Genomic DNA, 17,229 nt, shown 5'->3' with positions numbered 1-17,229 from the left:
TCAACATACGTTCGCACTGGAAGGGTCTAGCATTCGTATTCTGCCGCCATTTCTTCTGCTCAAATCCAGGGCAACAGTCTGCGCAATGAATACCGCATGTATTGTGTTGACACTGACAGGCCAGGATTCTCGTTGGTGAACGAGGATCCAATACGTTACATGTGTTGGCGTGACCGTTACACATACAGCGTCCTCCTATGGAAATATCCTTGATCGAGTAGAAGTACTGCCGATGGAAAAATATTAGTTCTTCTATTGCATTGATGAGTCTCATTACGAGCAACTTACTCTTCTCGTGACCGTAGGATCCTGCCGGGCCACAGACATCAAATGACCTAGCAAATTTTTCGTACGCAGTAGTCTAATTCTAACATTCGTTGCACGAGTCCACTCTTGCAGTGTGGTCGAATTGAAATAATTGTTAGCCGATGGACGATTGTTCAGCAACATAACCGGGATCTGCAATTAACATCAACCTCATCTACTAAGCACTACGAACTATCGGTTGCGGCACATCGGGCGCATTACTCTTTACTCACCTCACCACTTTCGAGTGGTACGATTTTCGAGTACTCGGTAGTACAAATCACATCATCATCGTTGATGATGGGCCGTAAACTTTTAGCACCGAAATAGGTCTCGCAATCCGCCGGGGAGTCGGAAAAGTGCTGCCATGGCAACCAAGTTTTGCCATAATCGATTGATTTCTCCAGCGTCCATAGACCAGGCCGAGGAGAATTTCCCATCCGGATGAACAGATAGGCCACGTGAAATTCCTGCGAATGAAAAGTAATATAGTAATATACCAGATCTGCATATTTAGCGCAGTGACTGATTTCGAGCTACAACAAGCGTGGGTTGCAGTTTAATTGCAACGTTTTATCAATGCATACTTGAAGCATTGAAACAGAACCCGTTAATACTGATGATGCAGCAGTACATGGAGTTCCAGTTTAGCACTGCATAAATGCATAAAATTAAGCTGAATTCGCTTATCAGAGTATGACAATTCTACGAACTTATGTCAAGTTACAAAACATAATTACAACAAAAAAATTCTGATAAAAATAATTTCATTTTATTTTTCGGTGCAATTCTTCGATCGCCTGCTGATAGGAAATAAATGCAATCGAGTGAAAATAAAATAACGTATGATATGATTCAGAGCATGGAAATTAAAATTTAACACTTAACAAAACCATTGAAATGCTTATCAGTAGTTTCAAAACGTCCCCTTTGAAAATCGATGTCAACTTACTTCTACTGTCGGTCACCAAGAAAAAGTTATAATTCGTCATTCTCTATTCATACCTATGTGGAAGCATTCAATTTTACCCCTGCTAAACAGAAGATCACTTTGTGTAAATAATCGCTCTGCTTGAATACACACATTGAGGCGGAATCTTAAATGTGGTGTGGTTATTAGCTAACCAATTCTGACTTCACCAGCGATTAGGTCATTTATTTTATTTTCGTGCCTTGATCTGTAGTTCCATGTGCTCGATAGATAGTGGATATGGCAGACGCATTCTAATTTCCCCGACGAGAGAAATGAGCTTTTCAATGCCAAAAAGAAACTACTGACCTGTCCAAAATCAATTGTCAGATTGACCTCGTTGTATTTCATGCCCCTGGAAAGTGGGGGACTCTGCCACCAGTTCTCCGTTCCATCGATGGCGTACTCGGCCGGATGGCTCTTGTCAGCAATGTTCGGATCACATACATCGCAAACCTATGTTGTTTCGGAAGACCATAGAAAAGAGATTAAACGAACGGCGATAACGTTATCAAAACCTTAGCTCCATGGATGAATTGTCGTTCTCATTTCCGGTTCAGCATAAGAACAACATGAGCTGATGATAGTAGTGCGTTAAAATTCATCCACAGATCTCAGTTTTCAAGTCCGAATATTTACTAATGGCAAACAATCTACAGTATAAACAAATAATCTTACCTGTCCTTGGATGACGGAGTATTGATTTTGATGATCATTTTCTGTGTTTGCACCAACCAACTTGCAGTACAGCTCCGCACCGTCGGTGTCCACGCCACAAGTGGCCGATGCGGTAATCTTACGTCCCTCAGCAAGATTAAAGTAAGGTGGCGTAAGTTCTGATCGCACCGTTACTATCGTAACCGATAGCAACAGGACGATCGCGGAAAGTTGAATTCCGCTACCACCCATCATGTTATCGCGTGAAGGGGTGGATCTGTTGCAAAAGAAAAACACTTCGTTTTTATTAAGCACAATAATGAATGATCACAAGTTGCATGAAATTAACATCAATCATCAAAATTCGATATTCCATACTAAAAAAAAGAAACAGCTTCTTGGGTTTAAACGTACTATAACCGTGCTAAAATGACCGAATATTTTTAATCAATGAATCGTACGAATGCAATATTCAATAAACATAAGCGTCTATCGATTCACAACAGAAAACTTTTCGGAGTAACTCCAAGTAGTTTTCGTGCAACCATCACACATCACACACCAACCGTGAACTTAGACGCTGAGTTAATAAAGCGGGATTTTTTGAATGAAAATACATGTTTATTCTTAGTAATAGGTTCAAGAATGGCGTTTATTCAAAGTAGTTTCCTTCATTTGCCATGAATTTTTTCCATCTTTCCACAAACTTACATATACCACGTCGAATGAACTGTTCATCTTTTGAGACGATTCAATCCTGAAGCAATATTTCCACTTCTTCATAACTAGTGCTCAGCAAATGCGTGAGACTTCGATGAAAACAAATGATAGTCGGATGGGATCAAGTCCAAGGGGTATGATGTGTGAGGCAGGAGTATTCATTTAAGTTAAAAAAATATGGTTTTGACCGCTTTCGCAGTGATTGTAGAGATGTTGTGGTACTACAAAGTTACTTTTCCATATCTTGTGGAAAATGTGGAAATGATTGAATTCTATCATTTGCGATTAGCATTTACAGTTTTTCCTAGTTTGAAGATCTCGTAGTACAAGACACCTCTTTAATTCCACCAAATGCACAACATCGTTTTCATTCCGAAGCGATTAGTAATCGCAGTTGATGTCGATGGTTGGCCAGGGTGGATGGTTGACCCAAGATTTTCTACAATTGGAATTCTCAAAATAAATTCATTTTTCATCGCTCGTCACTATCCGGTGCCTAAAACTATTCGTTTTATGCCTAGAAAGCATCTTTTTTCAATTCTCCAGTTGTTTTTTTTTTTATTCAACAATATAATATAATTTTTTTTTTTAGGCACACTGCTTAAGCTCTAAGATGCCGGTTTTTTCTAATTTTAGTTAACGACTAACATAAAACTGTAATATTGGTGTTGAAATTGTCTATTCTCGAGAATCCAGCCTACAGCTGGCAATCCGCAGTGGTTGATGAACTGAATATAGCGTGTGTCTTCCAGATGACGTTGGTAAATATTTATGCTGGCCGCATCCTTTGGTCCGTATGGGTCCGCGGAAAACACCCTCAGGCTACGAAGACCCGGCGGGTGGCCCGCATGCTGGTCATCGATTGGAGCGGTCTTCCATTGGGGTTGATTGTTATGTTACGGAAGAGAATAAAAGAGACATAGACTAGTAAATATTGTAGAAAAACGGGGTAAAAAGGGGATATGGGAACGAAATGCCTAGAAAACGACAGAGATCTAATTAGTTGACAACGAGATGGTGAAGAGACGGGGAAAGGGAGAACAGAAAAGTTAGTGACAACAAAAAGATCTAGTTAGTTCCAATGAAGATGGTGGACAGGACGAGGGGTCGATAGAATCGGGCGGATGTTAGTGTCGAACCTGTAGTTGGAGATTGTTCTTAGCCATAGTTAAAATATCGTCGAGGAATGGGAGGAACTTTCTCTGCAAGATATAATAGATTACACTTGTATACGAATGTGTTTAAGGAATTGGTATATGAGAAGCATGTATGAACTATCCCGACTCGCCAACACATCCCGAACCGGAACCTCAGGCGGTCTACCTCGGGCCCTAAGGGATTCCAGTAGCTTTGACCTGGCGTCACGATACTCTATGCACGACCACACGACATGCTCGATGTCCTGGTAACCGTCGCCACAGGTGCAGAGATTGCTCTCCACGAGCCCAATACGCCGGAGATGTGCGTTGAATGTATAATGATTTGACATGAGCCGCGACATAACACGAATGAAATCGCGACTCACATTCATCCCCTTGAACCAAGGTTTCGTCGATACCTTAGGGATAATGGCGTGTAGCCATCGTCCCAGTTCGTCATTCGTCCATGAAGTTTGCCAACTTTCGAGAGTTTTCTGACGAGAAATACTGAAAAATTCATTGAAGCAGATTGGTCTTTCATAAATATCACCTTCTAACAAACAAACGAAGAAGGATTAATATTCTGAGCCATGTAATCAAAATACAAGGACATAAAACGGGTTTGAGAATTAAGCTCAACTAACCTTTCGAAGTTTTCAATCACCATCGGATTCAAGATATCGCATCGGATAAGCAATCGGTATGAGAGATCCCAGAATCGATTTTTCAACGGTAAGACGCCCGCGAGCACTTCGAGACTCATCGTATGAGTCGATTGCATGCAACCTAAGGCAATACGCAAACAACGATACTGAATTCTTTCCAGTTTAATGAAATGGGTGTTCGCAGCGGATCGGAAGCTGAAGCATCCATATTCCATTACGGACAATATTGTTGTTTGGTAAAGCCTGATCAAGTCTCCTGGGTGGGCCCCCACCAAGTTCCGGTTATTGTGCGAAGAAAATTGATTCTCTGCTGGCATTTTTGTTTCAGATACCTAATGTGACATCCCCAGGTGCCTTTGGAGTCGAACCAGACCCCGAGATATTTGAATGTGAAGACCTGAGCTATGTTTTCACCCCCTAGTTGAAGCTGTAGTTGTGCTGGTTCTCGCTTCCTTGAAAATACAACCAACTCAGTTTTCTCCGTAGAGAACTCGATACCCATTTGAAGAGCCCATATGGATAAGTTGGCAAGAGTATCTTGTAACGGCCCTTGCAGATCGCCAGCTTTGGGTCCTATAATAGACACAACGCTGTCGTCGGCAAGTTGTCTTAGCGTGCAAGATGTATTGATACATTTATCGATGTCGTTTACGTAAAAATTGTATAAAAGGGGGCTTAAGCATGAGCCCTGAGGAAGACCCATGTAGCTGAATCGTATTGTCGACAAATCACCATGCGCGAAATACATGTATTTCTCGGACAATAGATTGTACAAAAAGTTATTCAAAATTGGTGAAAGACCATGCTGATGCAACTTCTCAGATAGGATATTTATGGAAACTGAGTCAAAAGCCCCCTTGATGTCTAGGAAAACTGATGCCATTTGTTCCTTACGAGCAAATGCCATTTGAATTTCTGTTGAGAGCAACGCAAGACAATCGTTCGTTCCTTTTCCTCTGCGGAAACCAAATTATGTATCTGAAAGTAAGCCATTAGTCTCGACCCAATTGTCTAGACGAAACAGAATCATTTTTTCGAACAGTTTCCGGATACAGGAAAGCATAGCAATCGGCCGATACGAATTGTGATCGGAGGCTGGTTTCCCTGGTTTTTGAATGGCAATAACTCTTACTTGTCTCCAGTCATGTGGGACAATATTATCCTCAAGAAGCCTATTGAATAAATTCAATAAGCGCCTTTTGGCAGAGTCAGGTAAATTTTTCAACAAGTTGAATTTGATTTTGTCTAACCCCGGAGATTTATTGTTACACGATAAAAGCGCAAGTGAGAACTCTACCATCGAAAACGGTATTTCGTTTGCATTTGACGTCGCGGCGCGGGAGATCCTCTGGTCCGGAGCAGAGTCTGGGCATACTTTTTTAGCGAAATCGAATATCCAGCGGTTAGAATATTCCTCGCTTTCGTTTGTGGTGTTTTTGTTGCGCATTCGTCGGGCTGTGTTCCAAAGAGTGCTCATCGATGTTTCTTTTGTTAATCCGTCAACAAACCGGCGCCAGTAACCGCGTTTTTTTGCTTTAATTAAGTTCTTCATTTGCGTGTCTAACGTTGCGTAATTACGATAATTATCAGGTGTTCCATTGGCTCTAAACTGTTTGAACGCGGAGGCTCTATCAGCGTTCAGTGATGAGCACTCTTTGTCCCACCACGGATTGGGAGGACGGATGTTAGTTTTCGCGCCAGGTACACGTTTCGTCTGAGCTTGAATCGCAGTATCGAGAATCAAGCCAGCCATAAACGTGTACTCTTCCTCCGGAGGAAGTTCTTGTGTTGTTTTGAGTTTCTCAGATATCGAATTTGCGTAGTCTTTCCAATCAATATTTCGTGTGAGGTCATACAAAACATTGATTGTCTCCGATGGTCTTAATCCGCAGGTGATTGAGATTACGATAGGTAGATGATCGCTACCGTGGGGATCAGGAATTACCTCCCACGTGCAATCCAACCGTAGCGATGTCGAGCAAAGGGATAAATCCAGCGCACTTGGTCTTGCTGGTGGTGCAGGAATCCGTGTCATTTCTCCCGTATTCAAGAGTGTCATATTGAAGTTGTCGCAAATATCATGGATCATAGTTGATCTGTTATCATCGTGAAGACAGCCCCATCCCGTACCGTGTGAGTTAAAGTCTCCTAAAACCAACGTCGGTGCAGGAAGGAGCTCTACGATATCACTGAGCCGCCGATGCCCAACCGAGGCTCTTGGGGGAATGTAGATGGAAGCAATGCAAAGGTCTTTGCCTTTTACTGTTATTTGACATGCGACAACTTCAATGCCTGGTATCGATGGGAGGTTAATTCGATAGAAAGAATAGCACTTTTTGATCCCCAAAAGTACTCCTCCATAGGGATCATCTCGATCCAGACGAATAATGTTAAAATCGTGGAAGTTTAGGGGTACATCAGAAGTTAGCCAAGTTTCGCACAATGCAAATGCGTCACATTTCAGATTATTCACTAGAATTTTGAAAGGATCTATTTTCGGGGTGATACTTCTACAATTCCACTGTAAAACAGTGATTGAATCCTTAACCTCAAAGGGTGACTTAGCCATCGAAGGATACGATCGCTGAAAGAAGGGGCCAATTTGCAGTCTTCTGCTTCAAATATGTTTTCACTGTAGGCATGAATGCAATTAAAATGCTTTTAAGAGGGTCAGATATGTTGAAATTTTTGAAGATCCAGTCCACAATATCTGAGAACTTGATAAGTCCAGCACTGAGTTGGTTCTCAGATAGATTTTCGGGGACGCTTGGGGGGTTTGATGTCCCAGGAAGTGGTGGGAATTCTTTCGTAGAATTTAGATTTCCTAGACCAGGAGCATTTTGCTTCGGTTTTGCTTTAGCACCACTTCCTCTAGCTGTAACTTTTAGAGGCCCTTCTGAGGATATCTTCGAACCCTTACTAGGAAGCTTGTGGGAGGATATATTTCTTCTCTTTCTATAGCTTTGAGGGACAGCCGAAGATGTACCTTCCAAAGGGTCGTCATAATCACTCTCGTCATTTGACAAGCAGGCATATGGGTTCGTTATTTGTTTGGGGGGAGTGGCACTCTTCAGCATATCGGCGAAAGAGCGTTTAGAATGTTCTTTCAGAGAACGCTTCATTCTGTCACCGCGAAGTCTATACGCGGGACATGCCGAGAGGTCATGCGGACCCTCCTTACAATAGAGGCACTTTTCAGTATCCTTACCGCAAGAGCCATCCGCATGTCCTCCCCCACAGTTGGCGCACCGGGGCTTATTGCAGCAATGAGAAGCTGTATGCCCCAATTGTTTACAGTTGGTACAGTTCATTACTCGCGGTACAAAGAGACGAACGGGCAGACGAACCCGGTCCAAGAGGACGTAGTTGGGTAAAGCCGAGCCAGCAAAGGTAACTCGATAAGAATCTGATTGGGGATAAGATTTTGTTCCATCCCCGGCGATCGATACTGAATGCAAGCGTTTGCAATCCAGTATCTTGACATTCTTAAGTAAGGGGTCTTTAAAACAACCTGCTCCGTACTTAAGCATGTCCTCACAAGTCAGAGTCGAATCGGTTACCACGCCGTCTATTTCGACTTCACGAGCTGGTACGTACACGCGGTAGTCCCGCGTAAAGTGCTCATTTCGAACAATCTCGTTTGCCTGCTGAGAGCTGGTTAGTAAGACCCTGAGCTTGTCTGGTCGTACTTTATCTATTCTTTTTATAGTAGAATATCGCGAGGACAGGTCACGAGATATTTTCAAAGAATTCAATTTTTTGTCGTTTGATTTGGTCCGGAAATATACAGCATAAGGTCCGACCGGGAGTGCAAGCCCATCCGGATAGCTCAATGCGAATCTTACTGCTGTCAGCAGAAGTCTCCATCTGATCATCGGGAGGGTGAGGATCAGGTTCAGAGTTGCTCATGTCCTCACGGATAGTTGTGAGGATATAATGATGAGGAACCGATACTAGAAAGGCGGGAGAATAAATAATAAATAATGAGAAGACAGTACTTATCTTAAAATCCGGCTTATCGTCCACCAAGTTCTCGCTTTTGCAGATCGGTGTATCACCGCAGATGGTGTGTAAAAATCCTCCACGAGGAAAAAAAACACAATTGTCTATGATGTTCAACGTATAACGGCACTTTTCACCAGAACACAATATACAGTGATATCACAATAGCACCCGGCACTGGCCAACTGTGCCTATTGATACTAACACTCGCTAGCACACAGAGAGAGCAAAATGACCTTGAGAATGGATTAAAACGCTCGACTGGACAAATGTTAAGAGAAACGTAAATACGCATCCGATCACATCGACTGTTGATTTGGAACTGAATTCTCCAGTTGTTATCATCCAATTCATGATAAGCGCATTTTCCCACCTTCTGAATCTTTCCATTGACGAAAGGACTATCAGAAATGGCTTGGTGACTAACATTTATACCTCTCCGGTGTTGAGTGTGGGTTTGTTTTCGTTCAACAATACTTGCAATTCGGCATCCCAAAGTCAAACTGTGCGTGATTTATCTTTTACATTGAAATCCCCACTTTCAAATCGATTAAGCCAACATTAACAAGTTGCGACGAATGGAGCATGTTCCCCGTAAGCTTCAACAAGAATTCAACAATTTTCAAAACAAAGTAATGAATCAAAACTTTCCGCAGTTTTTCTACAATTGCTCCCTTCACTAAACCTACATGACAAAACAACAATGGTTTCAAGGAACGCTATGCTGCAGCAAAAAAATGACGGAACACTTTCAGCGATAAACTGTTTTAAAGAGACATCTCTTGAAAAAATCCGCATTATTAACTGACACACCTAGTATATCAATAGAATAATTAAAATGGTTATTAAATTTATTTTAATAAAATGGTTGCGTTAGGTATCGCTTGCAAACGTGGTATCGTTTTTCATTTGACTGGAAAATGCGCTTTGAAATCTGTGATCTTGAAATAAGAATATTTCGTAACTTCTTAATTATAAGTACAGGTTAAGCCAACGATTGAAGCACTCTTCCTTTCGTTGTATTTTCAAAAACTTATAATCGTGGAGTCTAAATTCTAATAGGGCATCCAGCCACTAATTATCGGGTCAGTCATTTTCAACAACAAAAATAGTTACTTGTTACTGTTTTATATCGTAATTACTACCTACTTGGCATATATCTATAAATGATTTGTAAAATAAGTGATTGAGCGGGAGAATTCCTCCTGATAGCTTCCTACGACTCGGAGAGCGGACTCGAATCCAACAATGTTGTTAACTTTGCCCAATAGAAATATTTTGATCAATTATGAAGGGCAAGCATTGGAAAACATAAAAGATCTTAAAAAAGAACAACGATTCGAAGAACGGATGGTGAAAGTATATGGAGCAAGTGTTGCACAGAATTTAATGGGTAGTATTGAGTCCAATGTGCGGGAATTTAACCTAGGAGAAAAGGTGTAATAACATAAACCCACTTTGCAAAACCATAGCTAACATATGTTTATTTGTTCTCTGTGAGTTTCAAAAATATTCGACTTAAAAGGAATTTTCGGTGATCATTTTTGTCTGTTGAATATTTTTCGAGTACAGTCCCTAATTATTATTGTTATACGTGAGAAAATGTAGAATTATAACTTCGAGTCTGGGATCTGGGATTTTAAAGAGATATTGAACAATATTGATATCGAAAGATGAAGACTAACCGAGACATTCTACCGGACCATTGATGGGATGCCATTGGGTCCAGCATTCGATGTTGATTTCAATTTATAAATTGAGATGCTAATAATAGCTGGTGTAATGAATGCATGAGATCCAACCTAAAAACGGCGAAATCTGGTTACTGCTCGGAATTTCATTGGAGATGCGCTGTACTGAATTGTGAGGTGTGTTCTTCAGAGATAGCTGGACCGAATTTGACCAAATTGATTGCAAATAAAAGCTCTTCCAAGAAGTATTTACGTTTTCGTTTTTAGATTTTATGATTACATTCCGAGTCATCAAATTATGTAAAAAATTACAGCTTTTTGCAATACCTTGTAAACAAAATATGTTTTGGTACACGTACAATTCTACACAGTAATAGCTATCCAACAAGCCATAGATTGTTAAAATCCGTCAATATTTAACGGAGATATCGATATATTTCGATAAGCGACTTTTCCCCCTATTCCAGTGCACAGTGGTCTCAATTACACCAAAACGTGTTTTTTGTTTGCGCTTCAGAAGTTGATTTTGGAACCTAAATGCCTTCAAAAGAATTTTTGATTGGAATTGTCCTTTTCTTTTAATATAATTAAAATTGTCAGTAATCCTATATTGATAGAGAATTCATTTCTTCGGAGAAGTTGCAGGCCAAAAAAACATCCCGAATACAGGAATTCTTCAAAATAGATTGCTGTCCAGATATGGAGCATTGTTCATCGGAGGCCCCAAAATGTAGTTTTATCTTTTTACTCTTTTATAAATATAAAAAATGGGTTTAGAGCTCGCTCAAACTTTGGAAAACGAACTGAGCAAAATAAAGAGGCGTGAATCTCAGAGCCGATTTTGACCAAACTATGGAAGGTCTTCCAGGAAGTATATACGTTCAGAGCTATAAAAACTGTTATGACGAAAATTGCAGTTCCTTTACAATATTTGTCACAATTGACCTTGAAGATTGATGAGTACCTAAATATTCCAAATTCCAAATTTAGATACCTTATCAACTAATCACGGAGTTATCGATTTTTTCACGATGAAATGACGCTTGGAATCGAAATTAGACACAATTTCCGATACAATCATTTCTGAGTGATAGAAAGATTGAATACAGTACTCTTCAGCACAGTATTTTGGCTCGATCTGTTTTCAGCACGGTTCCTTTTTAGCAACATTATTGTTCGACTGTGACATGTTAATCCTTACATTGTAAATTCTGCATCATTTGCGAATTCAAAATGATAACCCCAAACATTTTTATAACTAAATAGGTTGTAACTACAACCACTGAAAAAAACGAAATTTTTATGTCACTCATATGTATTTAAAAAATATGCATATTGATTCAAATTGATGGTTAGTCTTTCTAGTATAAAATTTTGAGAGAAATTCGATTGTTGATGCAGAAAGCATGTGGATCTATAAAAAAGGTATCATCTCACTGCTTTGGGGATTAAGTACGTTATTAACTAATTATCCACAATTGAAAATTCGAACAATTGAAATTCGAATGAACTTCTAAGCAGCTTCTAGAATACATTGTTTTCACGAAACCTGTGTACTTTTAAATAGCAAGAATGTGGATGTGTTCAGTAATTTTAGAACTTTTGGTTGCTTGGGAATGAAACCCTTTCTCTACCCGTTTTTATCATCCCAGAAACGAAAAGCTACGGACCCATTTTACACCGGGTATATTGAAACCATCCAAAATGATGATCTTATCATTCTGATTTATATGTCGAGATATTGATGAACAATTAATTCAAGATTCATTATGACAACTTTCATAGCGACTGACTCACAAGATCCAGTTATTTGAAGGAAAGTTCAAAATATTCCCGTGAAACGTAAAAAAATGATTGCTCTTATAACCGAACTGTTCTAATATTATTCACCTTCTTTTTGACCTGTGACAAGCTGAATATGTTCAGTAATATAATGATCGATCAACCCGTAACATGAGGGTAGACCGCTTAAATGAAACAGTTATTTTGCTATATATCTTTTGATCATTCAAATGCGGTTTCATTCGAACTTATGCAACAATAACATAATTTAAACAGCTGACTGGAATTATTGTATATGATTTAACGACGAAGTTTTATTTCAGATATTTTTAAGACCTCTAAACTTAAGTGACTCTCCACGTTTTAAAAAAAGTTAATAAATTTGGTTAATTTGAATGTTACGGTTTTGTATTATATTCCATTCTTTCGATTCGTATTTTAAGTATTTTTCAAATAAGTGAAGGGTATTTTTTACTGGTATCTTTTTGGCAACACTGTTTTTTTACAGATCACGCGTGAATTGTGTCTTGTACCATTGTCAAACTTGTTCAGTTTGGTATATAATTTAATCATGAATTGACTTACAACGTCTAACATTTGGTGAATGAGCACTGGCAAAGTTGAAGGAAGTTCCACTTTTTATTGAAAAATTGTGTTCAGCGACGAAGCTCATTTCTGGTTGAATGGATACGTAAACAAACAAAATTGTCGCATCCGGAGTGAAGACCTGCCAGAAGCATTGCAAGAACTACCATTGCATCACAAAAAAGTCACTTTTTGGTGTGAATTATGGGCCGGTGGCATCAGCAGCAGCATATTTTTCAAAAGCGACGATGGGCGGAACATTACTATGAACAAGAGCTACCGTGTGATGAGTGACAATTTTATTTCTAAAAATAGAAGAATTTAACATGCCTAACACGTGGTTTCATCAAGACTGCGCAACATGCCACACAGCACGCGAAACAATGACCAAATTGAGAACCGCCTTCGGTGAACAGTTTATCTCACGTTTTGGGCCCGTCAATTGGTCACCTAGACCATGAGATTTAACACTTTTGGATTATTTCTTGTGGGGCCATGTTAGGGTTCATGTATTATCCTTGTAGAACCAGCAACGATTGACGCACTGGAAGCCAATATTGAAGCATTTATTTGTGAAATACCGGCCGATATGTTGGAGAGAGTGTGTCAAAATAGGACCTAGCGCATGGTCCATCTTAAACGGAGCAGTGGCCAAAATTTGCATGAAACATTAAATTATATTGATCATTCTATCGATTCCAATAGATTTCATAATTTTTTCCATGTTTTTTTTGTGTTTTTGTTTGAAAATCAAAATAAATATACAAATATACAAGGTCCGAAACTATTCACGTCTTTTATGTGTGAGGCCAGAGATTTTTCATTCTATGTAGTTTTACACACTTTTTGTGGAATGTGACCTTCTGTTTCAACACAAATTTCGCAGTCGATTCATAGCGTACCATTGCATTACTAGCGCTACCATTCTACTAACACTAACAATTTTTCTAGATCTTGCCACGAACATACGACAACTGGCTTGTAAGACCAGCGCCCTATACATTGAACCGCCAACTGAGAATTACACACCACATCAACGATGTTTTGTCGTGAATACGACTTACTTTACTATGGGGTGCCTTTTCAAAATTTACCCTCTGAGAGAGTAATAAGTTTTTGATCGTGAATATCCCTTGTTGTGTCTAACGAATCAGCATAATTTTTGCTACACGCCATCGGAAATATGATCACAATTTTATGATAAAATTATCAGTTGTGTGACATAATCTCAAATAATTCAAATTCAAACTTTTCTGAAGTGTTTGGTATAAACGAGTATCAAAGGGGATAATCCATAAGGCGCGTTTGCTTTCTCGTATTTTTAAAGCTCATAGCTCAGTAATCTGTGAAAGGATTTATATAATCTAACTACCAATATCGAATCGAAATTTTTCAACTCAAACGTGTATAGCAAAAGCATTGAAGTATTTCAATAGTACACTATTGAAAAACCTGTCTCATTTGACCCATGTCAATACCAGCCAATCAGAACGCGTTCTGAGGAAGAGAACAAAATATCAAACAAGTGCTGCTGTACAACAAATCGTTCGAGAAAAATGTTCCGAAAAGTCACGAATATCGTAGTGAGTTCCTCAATTTTGCCCTTCTGAATGCTAGAATCCCTACAGCATATTGATAGTTTCTTTCAATAAATTATGCAAATCCGAAATGTAATAATCGACATTAAAATTCTGTATGCGGCTTTTTTTCTAGCCGTTAGGACCGCCCATTAGTGAAAAAGCTACAAACGAAATCACGTAAAAAGAAAGCTCCTAACAAAAATTGGATCAGTTTGGATTCTATCGCCACTGCGAGCAGATGTCTTTGTACCGTTTGCAAAGCTAGTTTCGCTTCTGACAAGAGCGATTACGTCACATCTGCCAGTCATTTGCATGGATGAAAAAGCAACGGTGGAGAGCATTACACAAAATCAGCCGTTCTAATGGTTTTTCTAAAGAACTATTAGGATTTGTTGTTAGCAAATCGAAAGGAAATATCCTCAGTTTAGTGCAAATCTAGAACAGTTTGGTTAGATTTTTGCACTTTTCGCTGTGTGAAATTCACAGTAATCGAGATCAAGTGAAGCCTTCTTTGTTTTTTGCGAAAAATGTGGAAAAAGGGAATGCTTGCATAATTCATACAATTGATCAACTAATTGATATTCGGTGTTAAGAAACATATCAGTTATTTTCGTATTCACGACATCCAATTATGTCTCTGACATTACCCACCCGGCTTTTTTCCTCCGGAAGATCGTAGCCTATCATTTGCTATTGATGTCAAGATCTACTACATAATCCACAATTTTAAAAAAGCGGCCTTTTCCCAGTGGCAATTATTAATCTTCACATAGAGTGGTGTAAAGTGAACCGTATGATATTAAATCCCGACAAGGACTTGACAATTACGTCCACGAGGAAATAAATAGCCATTTTATTTCGAGTACTTTCTGGGTGGATTGATCCTTTATTGGAAGATTGACTTGCGTTAAAGATCTTGGCATCCGTCTCAATTAACAACTTACGTATAAGCAACACATCGATTACATTCATTTATTTATTTATTTGAAGCAGGGAAAAGCCCACTGGAGTCTCTCTCTCAAGTAGGCATAAAACCTCCTCATCTTTTTTACCAACAGATAATCACATACAAATGATACATTAATTAATTAATTATACAAGGTACACTAACAAACTAACATAATATACTTAGCACTCACAAACTTAAATTCCAACATACAAACTATAAATAATGTGATTCTTAGACCAATTTCCTAAAAAATACTATAAATGTGCGTCTGAGAGTAGTACGAGACAGATTAAAATCATATAAAGTATAACAACGATTAAATATACGAATCATGGAACGATCTTCGCATAATTCGTTCTTGCAAGCTGGGGGACAAGAAAAGGGTTATTTCGGAGAGTTCTGCGTCTGATATTTATATCGAGTTGTTCGAGAAGGCTGGAGAATGTCGATGTTTCCCAGAATTAAATCGGAAACAAACATTGCTTTCGAAACATTGCGTCGATCACTAAGCAACTCAAGTCCAATTATATTTACATCTAAGTTCGTATCTGGGAAGTTCAAGCAAGGTATGTTACTAAATGATTTCTTCATTCGTAAGATGAATCCGAGTTGTTTGGATGCCTTAGAAACAATAAATGATATATGATCGCAAAAAGTTAATTTGTTATCGAGTAGGACTCCTAGATCTTTAATGCAACTTACTCTATTTATATCTAGCTAAAGGTTCCTGTAACCCAGTACTTGTCATGAGAATGAATAATCTTTTTACCAATATGCACTGTTTAAAATCACTTTACTGTTCACTTGTTTAATTCTCGAACAATTCTCGATAGGTTTGAACTCTGGCTTCCTGAGCGCATCCGTTCCATTGCACTTGTAGTGTGTCAAGACCGATTAGTAACCCGTGACGTTCATAACTCAGTAGATCGTTCCATGATAATCGACGAGAGAAGCGAAAAAATATGCGTTGCATCGACTCGATATTAAGAGCACCAAAGAATCGCATATCAATATCAACATAGCGATATTTATACATATTCATATATTTACTTCTAAAATGAGAATTCTTCGTGGCAAAACATGAAACAACATATTGTTTCATGTTGCTGGTAGAAGCGATGAAAATTGAATGTTAAACACATTAGACATTCTTAGTATAAAGATAAAAATTGCTTAATTATTTCAACGACACTGCTAGCTCTAACATCCAGCTAAAAGTTCAAACATACGACATCTGGCTTACGAGACCCGTGCTACTCAGGCGATTGAACATTGTTAGAAATTAATCAATAATAATCAATTAATCGACTTATTTCTTGATTAACTCACTGTTACTTTTATAAGGAAAAACGACTAAATTCTTTGAATTCAGTCGATGACACGTACAATGTTCACATTGTAACGTGTCATCACGCTTCTATTCACATTTGAAAAAAAATTAAATCTCAATAACTAAAAACATAAGTGTATCCTTCTCCTATACGAAGCTATCGATTACAACCATCGACTACCTTATCTTATAATAAGGTATGTATCTAAGCTGAACTCGGTCACCCCTGTAACCAGTTGCAACCGATTCGAGATTCAACAAACCAGGCGCTCTCCAAATAGTCACTGTTTACATTCCCAATTCCTAAAAACAGTTCTTTTTCCACGGTTTGCACGCTTCCCGCGAGGTTGTAAAATTCCACACACGTTCACAACACAACCGGTCAGTCGGTTTCTAAAGGAGCTAGACAAGCATAAAATTCTAAATTTACCACACATATGTTTCAACCTCACCACTCCCAACTCAGTGAAACCGAACCGAACACCAAACACATCATCGACACACTGGCAGATAGCCAACCGAACAGGGAGATTAATACGAATTTGAACGTCTTCTTGTTCGTCTTCGCAGTGCTTCCTAACTCCTCCAAACATATTTTATACATTTTAACTCTCTGGTTTTCATGGTTCCCATTTAGATTTACGATAGCTTCTTTTTTTTTTCAACAACAGCAGAAAAGATTAAGCGACGACGACCAACGAGTCTTCGAAAAAGCGACGACCAGCAATGAATGCATCTTCATCAATTTTCTCGTTCTCACTTGTTTCGTTCGTTTTTTTATGCAGCGATGATGACTGCAGTTAGGTGCATGCATGATCACTAGAAGGAGTGCTTGGCTCAAATTAACCGATTT

General features: G+C 39.0%; 1 protein-coding gene across 1 annotated transcript in view; it reads right to left on the bottom strand.

Annotated features, from left to right (window-relative positions):
• The window catches only part of LOC131434558 (laminin subunit alpha), a 28,924-nt gene that overhangs the window by 11,250 nt on the left and 445 nt on the right, over positions 1-17,229 (bottom strand). The window contains exons 2-6 of the mRNA XM_058601377.1: positions 1,955-2,210; positions 1,586-1,732; positions 540-776; positions 289-459; positions 10-226 (exon numbers count right to left, since the gene is read on the bottom strand). Of these exons, the coding sequence (XP_058457360.1) occupies positions 10-226; positions 289-459; positions 540-776; positions 1,586-1,732; positions 1,955-2,188 (1,006 nt within the window). The 5' untranslated portion in view covers positions 2,189-2,210. The remainder of the gene's footprint in view (positions 1-9; positions 227-288; positions 460-539; positions 777-1,585; positions 1,733-1,954; positions 2,211-17,229) is intronic.

Source organism: Malaya genurostris, chromosome 3 (assembly GCF_030247185.1).
Source record: "Malaya genurostris strain Urasoe2022 chromosome 3, Malgen_1.1, whole genome shotgun sequence".
Taxonomy (NCBI): domain Eukaryota; kingdom Metazoa; phylum Arthropoda; class Insecta; order Diptera; family Culicidae; genus Malaya; species Malaya genurostris.
Note: the sequence above shows the minus strand (reverse complement) of the source record. Positions and strands in the feature narration are given on the sequence as shown.